The 15,216-nt window shown below is 47.7% G+C and overlaps 1 protein-coding gene across 1 annotated transcript in view; it reads right to left on the bottom strand.

The window, feature by feature from the left end:
* Positions 1-15,216, bottom strand: part of SMG9 (SMG9 nonsense mediated mRNA decay factor) — a 940,250-nt gene that overhangs the window by 716,419 nt on the left and 208,615 nt on the right. The window contains exons 5-6 of the mRNA XM_069640791.1: positions 11,324-11,421; positions 10,466-10,578 (exon numbers count right to left, since the gene is read on the bottom strand). Of these exons, the coding sequence (XP_069496892.1) occupies positions 10,466-10,578; positions 11,324-11,421 (211 nt within the window). The remainder of the gene's footprint in view (positions 1-10,465; positions 10,579-11,323; positions 11,422-15,216) is intronic.

Genomic DNA, 15,216 nt, shown 5'->3' with positions numbered 1-15,216 from the left:
CTTCAACGGGGCCGAGTGCAGAGGCTCGAACGGAGGTCCCATGAGCTTGGTCAGCACCACGTTAAGCTCCCACGCCGGGGCCGGAGCCTTCACCGGCGGGAACGATCTGAACAGTCCCTTCATGAACTCTTTCACCAGACGATGAGACCACAAGGACGTCCGGCCCGTGGTTCTGGTGTATCGGGAGATCGCAGCAAGATGAATCTTGATGGACGCGTGTGCCAGTCCAGCTTTGGCCAGCGTCAGCAGGTACGGCAGTACCTGGGGAGCCGTAATCCGTAGAGGGTTAATCTTCTGTGCGTGGCACCAGACAGAGAACCTCTTCCATTTGTGTCCGTAGCATTTAAGAGTCGAGGACGCCCTGGCCTTTGCAAGAACCTCTCTGCAGTCGGCCGGTATGTCGTATCCTCCAAACTCTAGCGCTGCAGGAGCCAGGCCTGCAAGTTCAGCGATTTCGGGTCGTGGTGGAGGATGGCGCCTCCTTCCCTGGCGAGAAGATCCGCGTCCACCGGCAGCTTGATTGGCGGGGACGCTGACAAGTCCAGAAGGTCCAGGAACCATATCTGCCTCGGCCACGCAGGTGCGACGAGGATCATCCTGCACCGTGACCTCTTGAGCTGGTTGACGAGCCGGATTAGCAGTGGCAAAGGAGGGAACGCGTAGAGGAACAGGCCCTCCCAGGGGAACGAGAAGGCATCGCCCATGCTCCTCGCCTGGGGAAACCTGCTGGCGAACCTCCGGCACTTGGAGTTCGTCGCCGTCGCGAACAGGTCGATCTGGGGTGTGCCCCACCGTCGGAAGAGGCGATCCACTAGATCGTGCCGTAGTTCCCACTCGTGGCACGAGCGCAGCTCCCTGCTGAGTGAGTCGGCGATGGTGTTTTTTTATCCCTGCCAGATGAAACGGCACCAGAAACATCCTTTGGGCGACGGCCCAATGCCACAGGTCCTGCGCCTCCTTGGACAGCGCTGGGGACCTGGTTCCGCCCTGTTTCCTGATGTAAAACATGGTGGTGGTGTTGTCGGTGAAGATCCTCACCACCTTGCCCTTGAGGGACGGAAGGAAGGACCTGAGGGCCCAGAACACTGCACGGAGCTCCAGGACGTTGATATGGAGGGACTTCTCCGTCGGGAGCCAAAGGCCTCTCGCGTGCAGATTTTCGGTGTGCGCTCCCCACCCTTCCAGGGAGGCATCGGTGGTCACTGTCTCCTGGTGGTCTGGGGTCTGGAAGTCCATGCCCGCCGTCAGATGCGTGCGGTTGCCCCACCACCGGACCGCTCGGCGGAAACTCTCGCCGAGTGTGATCCTCTCCTCGAAGCTGCCCGTCGTTTGGATCCAGCGCGCGTCCAGGAACTCCTGCAACGGGCGCATCCGGAGCCTGCACATGGGAATGAGGTAGATGCAGGAAGACATCATTCCGAGGAGGGACTTGATGGACCTTACCTTGGCCGCGTCGGAAACCAACATCCGCTGTACCTTGCCCAGGATGGACCTGGTCCTTTCCTCCGACGGGGAGGCCAGAAGAGACACTGTCGAGCTTCGCTCCCAGAAACAGTGCGTTTTGCGCGGGTACCAGGTGAGACTTGGCGTAGTTCACGGAGAATCCCAGGTCTGTGAGAAGTCGGACGGTCCTTGCCGTGTGATCCAGGGCGAGCTCCCTCGTCTTGGCTCGGATGAGCCAGTCGTCCAGGTAGGGGTAGACGTGGATCCCCTCGCGGCGCAGCTGCGCCGCCACCGGTGCAAGGCACTTGGTGAATACCCTGGGGGCCGACCGTAGTCCGAAGGGGAGGGCTTTGAACTGGTAGTGACGCCCTTGGACCACAAACCTGAGGAATTTTCGGTGCCCCTTTAGGATGGGAATATGGAAGTAGGCATCCTCCAAATCCAACGACGACAGGAAGTCTCCTTCCTCCAGCTGACCCAGGACGTGCTGGAGGGTGACCATCCGGAACTTTTGCGCCTTGATGAACTTGTTCAGACGTCGCAGGTCCAGGATGGGGCGCCATCCCCCCGTCTTCTTCTTCACGAGGAAGTATCTCGAGTAAACTCCGGAGCCCCGAAGTCTCTTTGGGACGAGTTCGATGGCGCCCTTCCTCAGCATCGCCTTTACCTCCAGGAGAAGTTGAGGGACGTGAAGTTCTTTCCTGGCCACGGGGGGGACGCGCGGACACCTTCTTTGAAACTCAAGCGCGTGGCCCCGGGCCAAGGCGTCCAGCACCCAACGGTCGGTGGAGATGGACTCCCACACGCTGACGAAGCTCGCCAGCCGGCCTCCCACCGGGGTGCTTCGGTGGGGGCCCGACCCCACGGTCGGTTCAATCCTGCTTCGACGAGGCTTTGCCGCCTTGACCTCCTTGGCGACGACGGCGGGGTCCGCCAGACTTGCCTCGTCCTCTGTAGGCCTCCTGAGCCGACGAGCGGGCCGCTTGACGGTAGGTGGAGAAACCGCCGCCTGAACTTTTGGAGGCGCCCTTGCCTCCGCTGCTCCGAAAGGGCGTCCGCCGTTGTTGCAGAACTCCAAGGGCCCGGGCCGTCTCGGTGTCCGCTTTAATGGCCTGAAGGGAATCGTCCACTGTTTTCCCAAACAGGTTGTTCCCATCGAAGGGCATGTCCAGGACTCTGGTCTGAACGTCTTGACGGAAGTCCGTAGCCTTGAGCCATCCACGCCGCCTAAGGCAAACGCCGTTGCCCAACTGGCGGAACCCAGTGTCGGCGATGGATGTCCGTCGCAACGGTAATGGCGTGGTCCGAAGCCACCTCACCTTCCTGCAGGATCTCCAGGGCCTCTGCCCTCTTGTCGTCCGGCAAGAAGTCCAGTAGGGGAGCCAGTTTGTACCAGAGCTCCCTGTCGTAGCGGGCCACGATAGCCAAGGCGTTGGCCGCTTTAATCGTCGTCGCCGCAGACGAGATGACTCTGCGTCCCATAGCGTCCAATTTCTTTCCCTCGCCGTCCGGTGGGGAAGTCGATGTGGAGGCCGCACCCCCCCCCGCTTTTTTCCTGGCCGCCGCGGAGACGACGGAGTCCGGGGTAGGCTGCGCCCGGAGGCACAGGGGGGCCGTGTCCGGGACCCGGTACTTCTTCTCGTACCGGTCCCTTCTAGCTGGCGTCGTGGAAGGGTTCTTGAGGAGGGTGAGGCCCTCATCCCAAATGTCGTCCAATAGAGGCACTGAGAGGACCGTCTTCCTCTTGGCCTCGCGCCGCTGATAAAGGAAACCTTCCTTCTTCTTCTCCTCAGGGCAGAGTTGGAAAAGCTCGGATGCCCTGGTGATCATGGAGTGGAACGATCCAATCTCGTCGGGCGGAGAAGCCCTGGTGGGAGGCGACGACGGTACATCCTCGTCGTATACCTCGTCGTCCGTATTCGTCGCTGCCGTGTCAGTCCCCGTATCATCCCCTCGGGTGGACGAGGAGGGCTGGAAGGGGCGCGACGGCTGAAAAGGAGGCGGAGGGTGGATCCTTCTTTTCTTGGTAGGGGGAACACCAGAAGGTCCCGGTTCTGGGTCCCCCGACGGGAGAGGTTCCGTCGGCAACGGTAGTCTCGTCCTTATCTCTGAGCATAAGGACTGTATAGCCAACAAAATGGCCGCCGAGTTGTCTCGCGGCGCTGGCAGAGGGGAATCCGACGGGCGATCAGGGGCCCCGTCGGTACCCTCGATGATGTCGTCGTCACCTGCGTCGGGATCCATCCCGACGGGCCGGTCTTCTTCCACGCCGAGGCCGTGGCTTAAGACTTCGACCAGCTCCTCCTCCGAGGTTGAGGCCGAATCTACGACGCCCTGCCCCCCCTTTTTCTTCCCCACGGGGGATTTCACAGGGGTCCTATCGATGGGCACAAAAGAGGACTCCCTCCGAGGTGGCAGGGAGACTCTGAGCCCCGAGGTCGCCACCACTGGTGTAGCCCCCACAGGCTGAGCCAGGGCCGCCGCGACAGTTTCGATAGAGGGCTTGGCCGGATGGATTAAGGCCTTCACCACCTTAGGTGCGCTCACCGCCTTATCCTTGAGGGGGGGGGACACTGCCTCGCTCCCCCTCCGATGGGGCCTTCGAGCTCGACCGGGGCCTCTCCAGGAGCTTCGCCGGGTGCTCGGCCTTCCTTTTACCCGACCCAGAGCGTTGGCTCGTGGTTGATGGTGCTGGGGAGGGTGCGCCCTGCCTGGCGCCCGTAGAGCCCGACCGTTCGGCGCTCCCGGTGCCAGCGGACTCGCGGTGCTTTGCCTTGTGTTGGACCCCCGTCGCCGGGGCGTCCTCAAAGGTCTTAGAAGACCGCTCGGATTTCTTCCTCTTCTTCTCGCCTGACGGGCTCTTCCCTTCCAGCCAGTTGGCGAGACGTTGATGGCGGTCCTTCATGGTCCGCTCCGACATGTTGCCGCAAAACGCACAGTCCTTCTCCACGTGCGTTTTGTCCTCATGTAAGCAGTAGAGACAAAAGGAGTGTTCGTCCTCCTTAAAGACGTTCTGCAGCTGGCATCCAGGGCAGACCCTGAACAGCTTTCCGGGCGTCGAGCATCCCTTCTCCTGGGCCATGTCCGGGCCTGAGAAACTTCTGGAGTCCTCCAAAAGCATAGCTCGACGAAATCTTCACCCTTGAGGGGCGCAGACGAATCCGACACGGGTCCCCGTTGATCGGATGGAGAGTCGGTGGAGCTTGAGGCTCTTGACCGAAAAAACGAAGTTTTTGAGAAAAAACGTGAAAAAATAGCACTAACGCTCCAGAGCAATAGCACGAGGATCCCAACACATGAACGTGCGGTAAAAATCTGAAGATGGCTGCCAGAGGCGGTGCTTGGGTAGAGGGCAGTCATTGGCTGTGGTCAGTATGACGCAGAGACCAGTGATTGGTTGTTACTACGAAAGACAGATCAGAAACGAAACTGATATTGGTTTTTTCTTTACCGAGGATTCCCAGCCTGACGACGGGGAATATTCATGAGCATGTGAATCCATGCCAGACCCCATGCTGGAGAAAATAGAGGACTTTCTTCTTGTATATAGAAACTATATGCTCACAGAGCAAGAAGTCTGTTGATCCCTACCTGTGATTCAGAACCGTTTTGAGAATAGAGTGATGTAATTGCAAGGCAGTCATCCAATCCAACTATGCCATGGGGTAAAAGGGATATGGATCTGAGCCAGTGTGCCAGTCACATGGCCACCGGTGCTCACCGGCAGGTGGCTATGGGAAAGGAACACTGGACAAAGTGGTATTCCTGGGAGAACAGATGTTAAGTTACTGTGTTCCTGGCAGATGGCCAGCCTTCAGAGTATCCACCAAGGGCTTGTAAAGGCTATTTCTAGAAGGTATCGTGTGAATGCCTCATTTACCACCACAAACAGGGTGTCTTGTGTTCTTAATGGTGCTGACCAATGGAAGGGTAATAAAGTTCCAGCGGTCAGCATAAATGTTTTACTAGTCGCAAATTGTCCCGGGTGGGCTGAGAATCAATGTGGTACTACATGTGGTGCTATATGTTCGGCTACTGTTGAACTGTCTGCTCCAACCATATTTTACTAATATACGTTCAGCGCTAAGGATAGGACGTAGTCTATCCAATGAAATCTCTGGGAAACATCGAAAATGTGAACATTCTATAGTGTTTACACTATTGCGTTTTATGGTATAAAACTAATGCTGGCAGTACATTCAGATGTCAGCTCTCATCGATCAGATCTATTCCATTGTTCTGTGTGATTTGTGCTTACCCAGCTGTAACAAACAGCATTGTATCTTGCCAAGTGTGTGCTCCTTTTTGAATACTTGTTTTCTACGGTGTGATTCAGCCAACCCCCGACTACAAGCCCTTCAAATAGCTGTGGGTTGCATGTTAAACTATCACTCAAGGGATTGGGTGTTTTCGGTTCTGTGTCATTTGTATGCCATTGTACATCATTATCTTATCACTCATTCCCATGTATTATTTAATTTTGTAATAGGTAGCACAGGTTCAACAGAGAATTGCTGTTGTCATTTGAGGAAATTCCTGTGATTTGTATCTCCTCTGTACTTTTTTTGGAACACATAGGCACTGCAATATCAGATTTGTTAACGTCATTTGCCCTTACACAACAAGTGAGAATCAGTAATTTTGGTATTCCGATTTTGCTTACTGATTTGGGTGTCTCTATTAAGCTCATTTTCATTAACAGCTGCAACGTTCCTACTAAGCACGTGATTAATGGGATCATCTTGCAACACATCACCAGCCGCAGTGCTCCTAGTACGCATACTGCAAACACCTTTCTTGATTGTTTTTTCTGGAGGCATTTCCCAGCAGCTGCAGTGTCGATTCAAGTTCTTTAAATGTACACAATGTATTCTTTGGAATACCTTTATAGGACTGCATTCGCATGCACTTGTGCAGTAACAGTTCAGTTACACAAGTGTAATGGATCCTTACATGGTGTGTGCTGGACCCACAAAGGAAAAGGTAAGTAAGATAAAAAGTGATCCTGCAATTCTTGGGAATTGTAGTTCATACAAGAAAATGTATATAAACATTAAGAAGTCCAAGCGACTTCTCAGTGGCACTGCACAGAAGGTGCTGTGTGTCACTATGCAAAAAGCAGATGCCTATGGAGTTTTCCAAGCACCATTAAACAATGAGACTACAAAATCACAGTCAGAGAAAATACAGGAGTGATTGCCAAAAGGCTCACTCACTCAGGAGTAAAACAATTAAAAAGCCCAGAGCCCAGCAAAGTAGCTCGGGGTCTCTAAGGTTAAAGAGAATTAGCACAGAAACTAAAAAATGTCCTTAACACTGGGTAAAGGCTCCGCATCAAGTGCCCAAACTGCGCTTTGCTGTGCTTCGCTAGCAGGACTCCAGGTGACCTTTTTGTTCGACAGCTGCTCGGCCCCACATCCAACCATTTCAGGGCTCCTCACCACAAAGCACACAAAAACGTGTCTGTGCTCCATGACCTCCTTCACAAACTGTACTTTAATGCTAACCGTCAAATTCAATATGTAAAAGGAAACTAGACAGGGGTGCCCATTATCCACTCACTTATTTGCCATTTTTATGGTGGCTGCATCACCAAGGTTTTTCTCAATGCCGAAGCACTGTTGGTCCTGATATTTGATCCAGTTGGATCCTCCAAGAGCTCAACCTCATTCAACAGCCTGGAGAGGTTCATGGTCTATCCAATTTCAAAGTAAATGTTTCAAAAAACATTTTCTCCAGCATCCTTAGCCTGGCACAGAAGTTGATTTCCCAGTGGGCAAATATATAAAAATGGTTTTTATATGTTTGGGGTTCAGGACACTGCCCCCTTTTAGAAACAGACATGAAATGAGTTGATATAAAGGACTGTTGTAGAAAGTGGAGTAGTCAATCTGATACTATGAGAACAAATAAATGCAAAACAATATGTTACCATTGCCAAAACCTCTACACTTGTTTGGAATATTGCCAGATTTGCTAATCTACAAAGGCTTGTCAGAAACATACAACGTGTTTGCTGGTTTCTTGTGGGGTGAAAGGGTCAAATCTTAAATACCAAAAGCTCTTCAGTAATGTTCGGTGCAAGTCAAGGGATTTGGGTTTCCATATGCTGGGAAATATCACAGGGCATAGGTACTATGCTCCTTATTTTGTTGGATTAATGAAGACATGACCAATGCCCGCAACTAGACTTCTACTGGCAAGGAATTGGTCAGTCCAACCCCTCATAATGGTTTCAAGGTATCAACGACTTTGATCTTTATTCACCACAATCCGAACATTCCTCAATGCTGAGTCGACATCCACCCTCCCCCTGTTTATGGCTACTCTCAACGCCATTGCTATCTGTTTAAACCATTTACTGGCTGCTCACTGTAAGTTCAGGCAAACAACCCAAAATACAGGGGCAAAGCACTGGGGACACATATCTAGGTGTCCATCACAGAATGGGACTGGTCTAGAATATGCTGCAATGCTGTCAGAGAATACAAATCTCGTACAGCAGGAGGAAATAAGGTGAGGATTAATGTGCACAAGTAGAAATGTGTTGTCTTTTTACTGGTATGTCAGAGGGTAGTGAAGGTCAGGGTTCAGGTGCAATGCAGATCTGCATGTGGGTCATAGTAGTTCAATAGTAGGGGATTGCTGCAAGTTACAAGCAAGGTGTTGGTTGATTAGTGGTGGTTCACACAGGTCCATGCAGCATAGGAATAGTACTAGGATTTGCCAAAGTTCTGCACTTAAAATCTGCATTTGTTAAAGGTTTCTCTCACCATGACAATCTCAATGATGCAAGGGGAACTAGGATGCTACCAGCAAAGAGGTACCCATAATCTGTATTGCTCACAATGGAGGATGTGGGAATGCAAACCGCTTCCTTCAAATGACTACTGGACTTGCTCAGAAGCAAGAGGAACAAACCTACTTTTATTCTGGGAATGCAGAAAAAGTGCAGCTATTTTGGGAATGAGAGGTTGTGGTTTTTGGCCTGGTTCTTGAAAAATCCCCTCTGCTGAATCTTAGGCCTGTTCCCTTCAGAGCTCCAGTTACCCTTAGCAAAAAGTGGCTTAAAAGGCAATGGCTGTTGGTGGAAAGCAGATTCTGAAACTCTAGAAAGGTAGCTTCAGACTTAAGACACAAAGACTGGCTTGCAGAGCAATAAAGCCCTCTCAGCAAGGGAACATTACAATTGCCCTTAGAAAAGGGGGGTTTGGTGGTGCCTAATTATAGAGCATATCATTTGGCCTTTATGTCACAAACCCTGATTGCGTTTATAAAACCAGATCCTAACGTGCGGGTGTGTGCTGAAACCAGTCACAGTGGTCCACTATTACCTAGGGCTTTATTAACAACTATACCAAGAAATTGTGGGGTAAATGATCCCTTGACTTAAAGTCTGCGAAATTCCTGAAAAGGTCTGAATAGCTATATGGGATTTGATGCATTAAAAGATCCTTGTGCATCTATTGTGTTGAACCCGAGTATTAAGTTAGATGGTAAGACTTTGTTTTGGTCTGAGTGGTTTCTAGCCGGTATGCAATGGTTAGAGGACCTTTTTGAAAATGGAAGATGGATGGATGCAAAAGAATTACAATCAAAATTTTATATTTCAAATGTTTGCATGGCTGATTATCGAAGGATCAGGAAAGCAATTGGTGAGGTTGACATGGAAGTGAGACTAAACATGGAAATGCTGTGGCAAAAACCAAAAGTGCGAGAGTGTGGATTGGTAAGCCATGTATATGGTTTGATTGTGGGAGAATATAAAAGCAATGATTCGTTGAGAGAGGAATGGAGTCGGAGGATTGGGAGCAACATTACTGAAGATCAATGGTCACGTATGTGTACGAACATCAGGCTTTGTTCTTTGAGTTTGAATGAAAGGTCACGCCAAATTAAGATCATGAGCAGGGTCTATTGGACCCCGGAGAGGTTAGAAAAAGAGTAATGACTAATAGTTCTGATTGCTGGGCTTGCATCCATGACACTGGCATGTTGGAACATATGTTATGGAATTGTGCTAGAGTGAGGGGGATTCTGGTTCGAGTATGACAGAATTTGCAAACATTTTCTAAATGAAAGGATTGCTTTTGATTTTAAAACCTTAATACTAGGAAGCAATGCATTGTTGGAAGATATGTGTTGGAAGACGGTGGACCCAGTTACTATTGAGATATGAGTTGCTGAAATGCATAACTTGGCAGAGATGGAAAGAGTGATATTTCAGAAAGATAAAAAACTTGCTTTATTTGAAAATAATTGGGGTTCATTTCTCACACTGTACTGATCAATGGCCTATGATGTGAATACTGGGGTGGGTGGATGGGGGGACATTTTAAATAAGTATAGTGATGAATTTGTGAACATCATATAATTGTATTTTTCATTGTTATGTTTTCATTGTAAATACTGTAAATTAAAATAAAATTTTCAACAAAAAAAAAGCAAGGGAAAAGGGGTTTTATTGGAGGTGCGAGCTCCTACAAGACTACAACTCAATATGGTTTAGTCATACAATTAACTACATAGATAATATTAGATAACCTGTGAGTTATCTGCTATCTCTTCACATTTCCCTGATCAGATTCCACTGTTTGTACCCTTCCCGTCCCCACAAGTAGAACCTATTGAACCAATTATGCCGAGCCCTTTGGTTACCAGGTTTTTGTGATTAGTCTACATGTCTATTTGGGTGAATAGGTTAGGCAAGTAAACATGAAAATTACTACTGTTAAAGACATGCTCTATCGTTGATACATGTTAATAAATTATCTGAAGAAGTCAAGACATGCAGCCCTTGATTTTTAGAGAAGGTCACACTTACCTATAGTTCGGCCTTGATAAGCACCTGTAAATCTTAGAATTCTTTCGGTGTACTATCCAGCTGCAGAGTGGGCCTGTTAATCACTAACACACAACCATATACCTCAAAGCATCCCCAACATGTAGATCTATCAAACCTTTACTCATCAATTGGCCTGGTCAATAAAAGCACTTTTAAATAAGGAATGAGTGTGCATACCTTTGATCCTCCTCAGGCACGTTTGCAGACAGCAGAGACATCATGGTGGATTTGCCAGTACCTTGCAGACCCAGGATTCCCACCACCAGCACATCTGTTTGATCAAGCAAGAACTAGGGGAAATAAACACAAAGAGATAAACGAGCATCCGAAAGTCATCATGTTTTAAGTATGCCAAAATAGAACATGGAGGATCAGTTGCCCGCACTGCCGAAGGAAGTCGGGATGGAGGGCCATTAGCAAAGTTGTGTAGAGACTCCAAATCGGGAACAGCAGGATGACATGAGGTCAGGATTAACATACAGGTGTAGAAATGTTGTATCTTTTTACTGGAATGTTAAAGGGTGCTGAAGGTCAGGGTGCACTGCGGATTTGCATGTGGGTCTCAGTAGCAGAATAGTAGGGGGTGCTGCAAGGCACTAGAGTGGTGTTTGGTTGCTAGTGCTGGGTCCAATGATCCATGCAGCATTGGAATAGTACTAGTATTTTCCAATGTTTAGGAATGATGAGCATATTTTGGACATTAACCTATAATTTGATGGAAAACTCATTTGGCAGTACTGAGCTTAAACAAAAGCGGGGATTTCTGCAAAAAGGACTTGGTATTTAAGATCTGCGTTTGTTGGAGGTTTTTATCACTATGACTGTCTCAATCTCTATCCACGTGTAGGGAACTCACATGATTCTGTAAACTGGGGCAGAGTCAAGTCCAGACAGGTCATTCCTAAAAGCCCTCCACAGGTGTCCTTGTGCGACACGGAATATGCATAATTTCCAGCATACCCGTCACACTTGCTCCACCCATGTGCTACCAAAACTTAGTTCAGGATAGCTGCACTCGCTGCACAGCACCCGTACCTCAATGGCACTATCGCACCAATTCATCTGGTCATCTACTAGCTTGATGCTGTGCTTCATCCGCTCGGGAGGCAGCAACTTCGCCAGGCCAGCCACAGCTGTGGAAGAAAAAAACTGTTACAAGAAAGGTATGTGACACTTAACAGTAAAGATGTTAAAGTGCGAGTGTGAGAGAATGCATTTAATGCATTGTAAAAGATTGGTACAACAATCATACAAGTTGATGTGTCTATTTACTAACAGAATTGCCTTTTACTAAATGCAATTTATGGATGCACACATGCCACACATCAAAATCATGCTTTGGGATATTTAAGGGTTTCACATTTCTTGCTCTTATGTTATCATTGTACATTGAATTTAAGAAAGCCGAGGATGGCCAAGCACATACAATCTCCCAATTGCCTGCCTGTGGCTGCTCATACCACTGCACCTTTACCCAGTAATAATGTACCATTATATATGACCCAGGTTATTTCTAGTACACTTACTATGTTTTGTTTTCACCACCTCTGCTGTGGGGCTGTTTGATAACATAAGAGTTCTGTAAACCACCACCAATTATTTCCCTTTGCAACCGATCAGTTCGGTAATATCCTGGATTTAATAATTACGGCCCCTTCCACTTTAATTTGTGATTCTCATTTTCTTTTAAATTGGACAGACCATTTTCCTCTTCCGTTTCTTATGTTTATTCTGAACCTACTGTGTCTAATTCTCAACCTCTGATCAGAAGTTCTTTCAAAAAGGCCTCCTGTGACAAAATGGCCAATTTTAATTATTTTAATGACACTATTCTACATGGATTTTAGATTATTACTCTGCGGCTGATATTGAAAACACTTTATTAGGATTGGGAAAGAGGTTTGGCTCCTTGGTATTCTTCATCTCCGAAAAGAGAGAAAATGTATTCTCTGCATTGAAAACCAGTGGTGAAGATCCCAATTACTTTTTTGCCCAACTTGGTTTTCTTCAGGACATTTATAATATGCACATTACAGGGGCTAAATCTGCTCATCTTAAATCACATATTTCAAATGCTGTAAATCGACCAGGGAACGCTTATGGCAATCAAATAATGAGTTTAGCCTGTTTCATTTGGCAGACATTCCTTTACTACAGATCAAGTTGATAATTGTAACACCAATTCATGCCATCTGTTAAAGGTTTTATGCATAGGCCTTTGGTGTTTGTTGTACAAATAACCTGAAGATGGGGCAGCAGACCCTGCACACAAGGGAAGCCAATCTTAAAATGGTAACATGGCTGAGCAGTCAGGCCTAACTTTACGAAGGGGATGTAGGCTGACACAAAAGTACAATTAGTCCACATGCCTAACATAGAAAATGCACCACACTGGTATACTAAAGAATATACACACTTATTATATTAACACACATTAAGAACTCTTTATCTAAATTAGTACTTTAGCACCAAAACACAGTATAAAAATACCTGGTGCAATATAAAAGCATTAAATGTCAACTCCATACATCTAAAGTAGAAGTCCACTATCTAAGGGGTACGACGTTGTTTCATCGCCTGCTGTTTCATCGCCAGGCTTTTAAACGTGCACATTACATCGTATGTGCTCATCAAATTTTTTAGGGAGGTGTGGGAAAGGGCAAATAAGGGTTTGGGTGGGTGGGCAAGAGTTTAAAAAAAAATGTAAACAAAAAAATAAAAAAACAAAAAAACAAACCATGAGCACATTTGATGGAATGTGCACGTTTAAAAGCCTGGCGATGAAATCACATGGAACCATCTAAGGACAGGCACACACAATATAGTGACTGGGGGATGGGAGGAGGGAACAGGGGAAGTAGGCATGAAAACAAAGTTAAAATACCTCGTGCCTGAAGTACATTGCCAAAATAGATATACCACACTCCTAACTATACTGTAGGTCCACTATTTGGTGACAAGCAGACAACATATAGAACCAAACATTAAAACACAATTAAAGACATTCATGATCCCTGGTGCCAACACCAATAAAGCCACAGAATTCCTAGACCTCTGGGACATAGTATTTGAAAAATACAAACACACCGCTGAGGTAGATTCCAGAGGAGGGGGATGTGTGGAGGTGAGCAAATCTAAAACATTGCCGAAAGGCCACCAAAGAATAAGATACATTTTAGAAAGATTACCAAGGCACTACAATTAAGGGAAAATAGTTTGTGTCACCAAAAATAGTTTTAATGTAAATATGCATTCACATTTGCAGAGATAAGAGTGCATGACTTTAAACATACATTTTAAAAATCACAGGTTTGTGCTAAAATTCTAGTGCTTGGCCTAAAACGGACTGGAATCCCACTGGATGCACGAACTGTCCAGGGGCTAAGAACCCCTAAAATCACTAGACAAAAGTTACAGGTGAATAGAAAGTTCCCATTGAAGGTGACAGGACAAGGTCAATTAGACATCCGAGGGTAATGGATAAGGGCAGGTAAGTCCCAGTTCTACCTCACAGGTGCAGATTTGCCAGCAAGAGACCACAAGGGACAGTTCCGGTTTTCAAACAAACCTCTGGGATCCCCAGGAGAAAATGCAGTACAGCGTGAGAAGTCCCAATGGAAAACATTGGGACAATGCAGTTGAAACCCTCCTGCAAATAGTCTCAGCCCTGAACCACGAAGACCACTGAGAGAGTATTTCAAATTACCCACCACCAAAAGGACCCAGTGGTAAGGACTCATGGGGTTTGTTTACCGAGGGCCAGTTTGGGAGGGCTGCACAACCCAGTAAGTAGGAGGTTTCTTGCCTATTTGCGGTTTATAGTATCTGGCTTCTAGGGGCTTGAACACTGGGCCAACAACGGCAACTACAGAAAAAAAGAATAAAGTGGCCTTCCACGAGGCAGCCCCTCAAGCCAGAAGCAGAAGTAACTATGAGGAAGACTTGAGGAGGGCAAAACAAGAAGTGGCTCGAAGGGCAAAGACAGGTTTCCCACCAGTAGAACACCATTCCGCGAACAAGGCTAGGTTGGGGTGACGCAGGAGAGCCCTAAGTGCAGATGAGGCAGGCTGTTGGATTCTCAATACCCTTCCGTGACAGCAGCAAGTCTGGAAAACCACAGTGAGACAGTAGGAAGCATCAGTGAAACAGCGTGGAGATAATCCCAGCATGGAAGGACTGACTCAGCACATAAGTGGAGCCAGCAGGACGACTCATGAGGACCAGGAAAGACACTGTGCAGCAACCTATACCAGAGAACAGCCCAGGATTCAGCATTCAGCCCGTATGGCTAAATCTGGCCTTTAAATTGCAGCAACAGAGAAACAGCAAGAAATATTCCAGCAGATAAGTAAACAAGCTCTTCAGAAAATTCCAGTAGCAGAAATTACCTTGGGTAAATGGTTTCCCCTTAAATAACCAGCTGTTGAGAAAGATGGTCTTTTGCACCTTCCCCCCTCCGCCCTTGATTTATTGCAATGGGAAAACCTTTGTTCTTAAGTTTTAACCCGATTTTACTTTTTAAAAGGAAGTAAAGCCTTCAGTTTCACTTGCCTTTTTGCTCATTGTTATGGGGAAACTGACTTCAGACTGTCAGTGTTTTCTTGTATTTTAGCAATTGCACACAACACCTTGCAGTGTGATGGGGATACCTTCTATCCCCTTAATTCCTTATCCTTTGGGTTTTTGTTCACTTTTTATGTGGTTTGAGACAAGCTTGTAGCAGCAGTAAAATGATTACAGTTTTCACTTTATTTTACTTGTGCATGTTCCAGTTTAACGTAAATGGCTACTAAAAAGGTAGCTAGCACCCCACAATGGTAGTGCCACAAGGTGTTTCGCTTGTTTTGGCCACATTGTAGTTTGGCCTTCTTCCTGCCCTCACAGGCCAGGAAATCCCATATATAGTGTCACAAGTCTCTCCCCTTCTC

Source organism: Ambystoma mexicanum, chromosome 1q, assembly GCF_040938575.1.
Source record: "Ambystoma mexicanum isolate Mex_15411 chromosome 1q, UKY_AmexF1_1, whole genome shotgun sequence".
Taxonomy (NCBI): domain Eukaryota; kingdom Metazoa; phylum Chordata; class Amphibia; order Caudata; family Ambystomatidae; genus Ambystoma; species Ambystoma mexicanum.
This window is presented reverse-complemented; position numbering and strand designations above follow the sequence as displayed.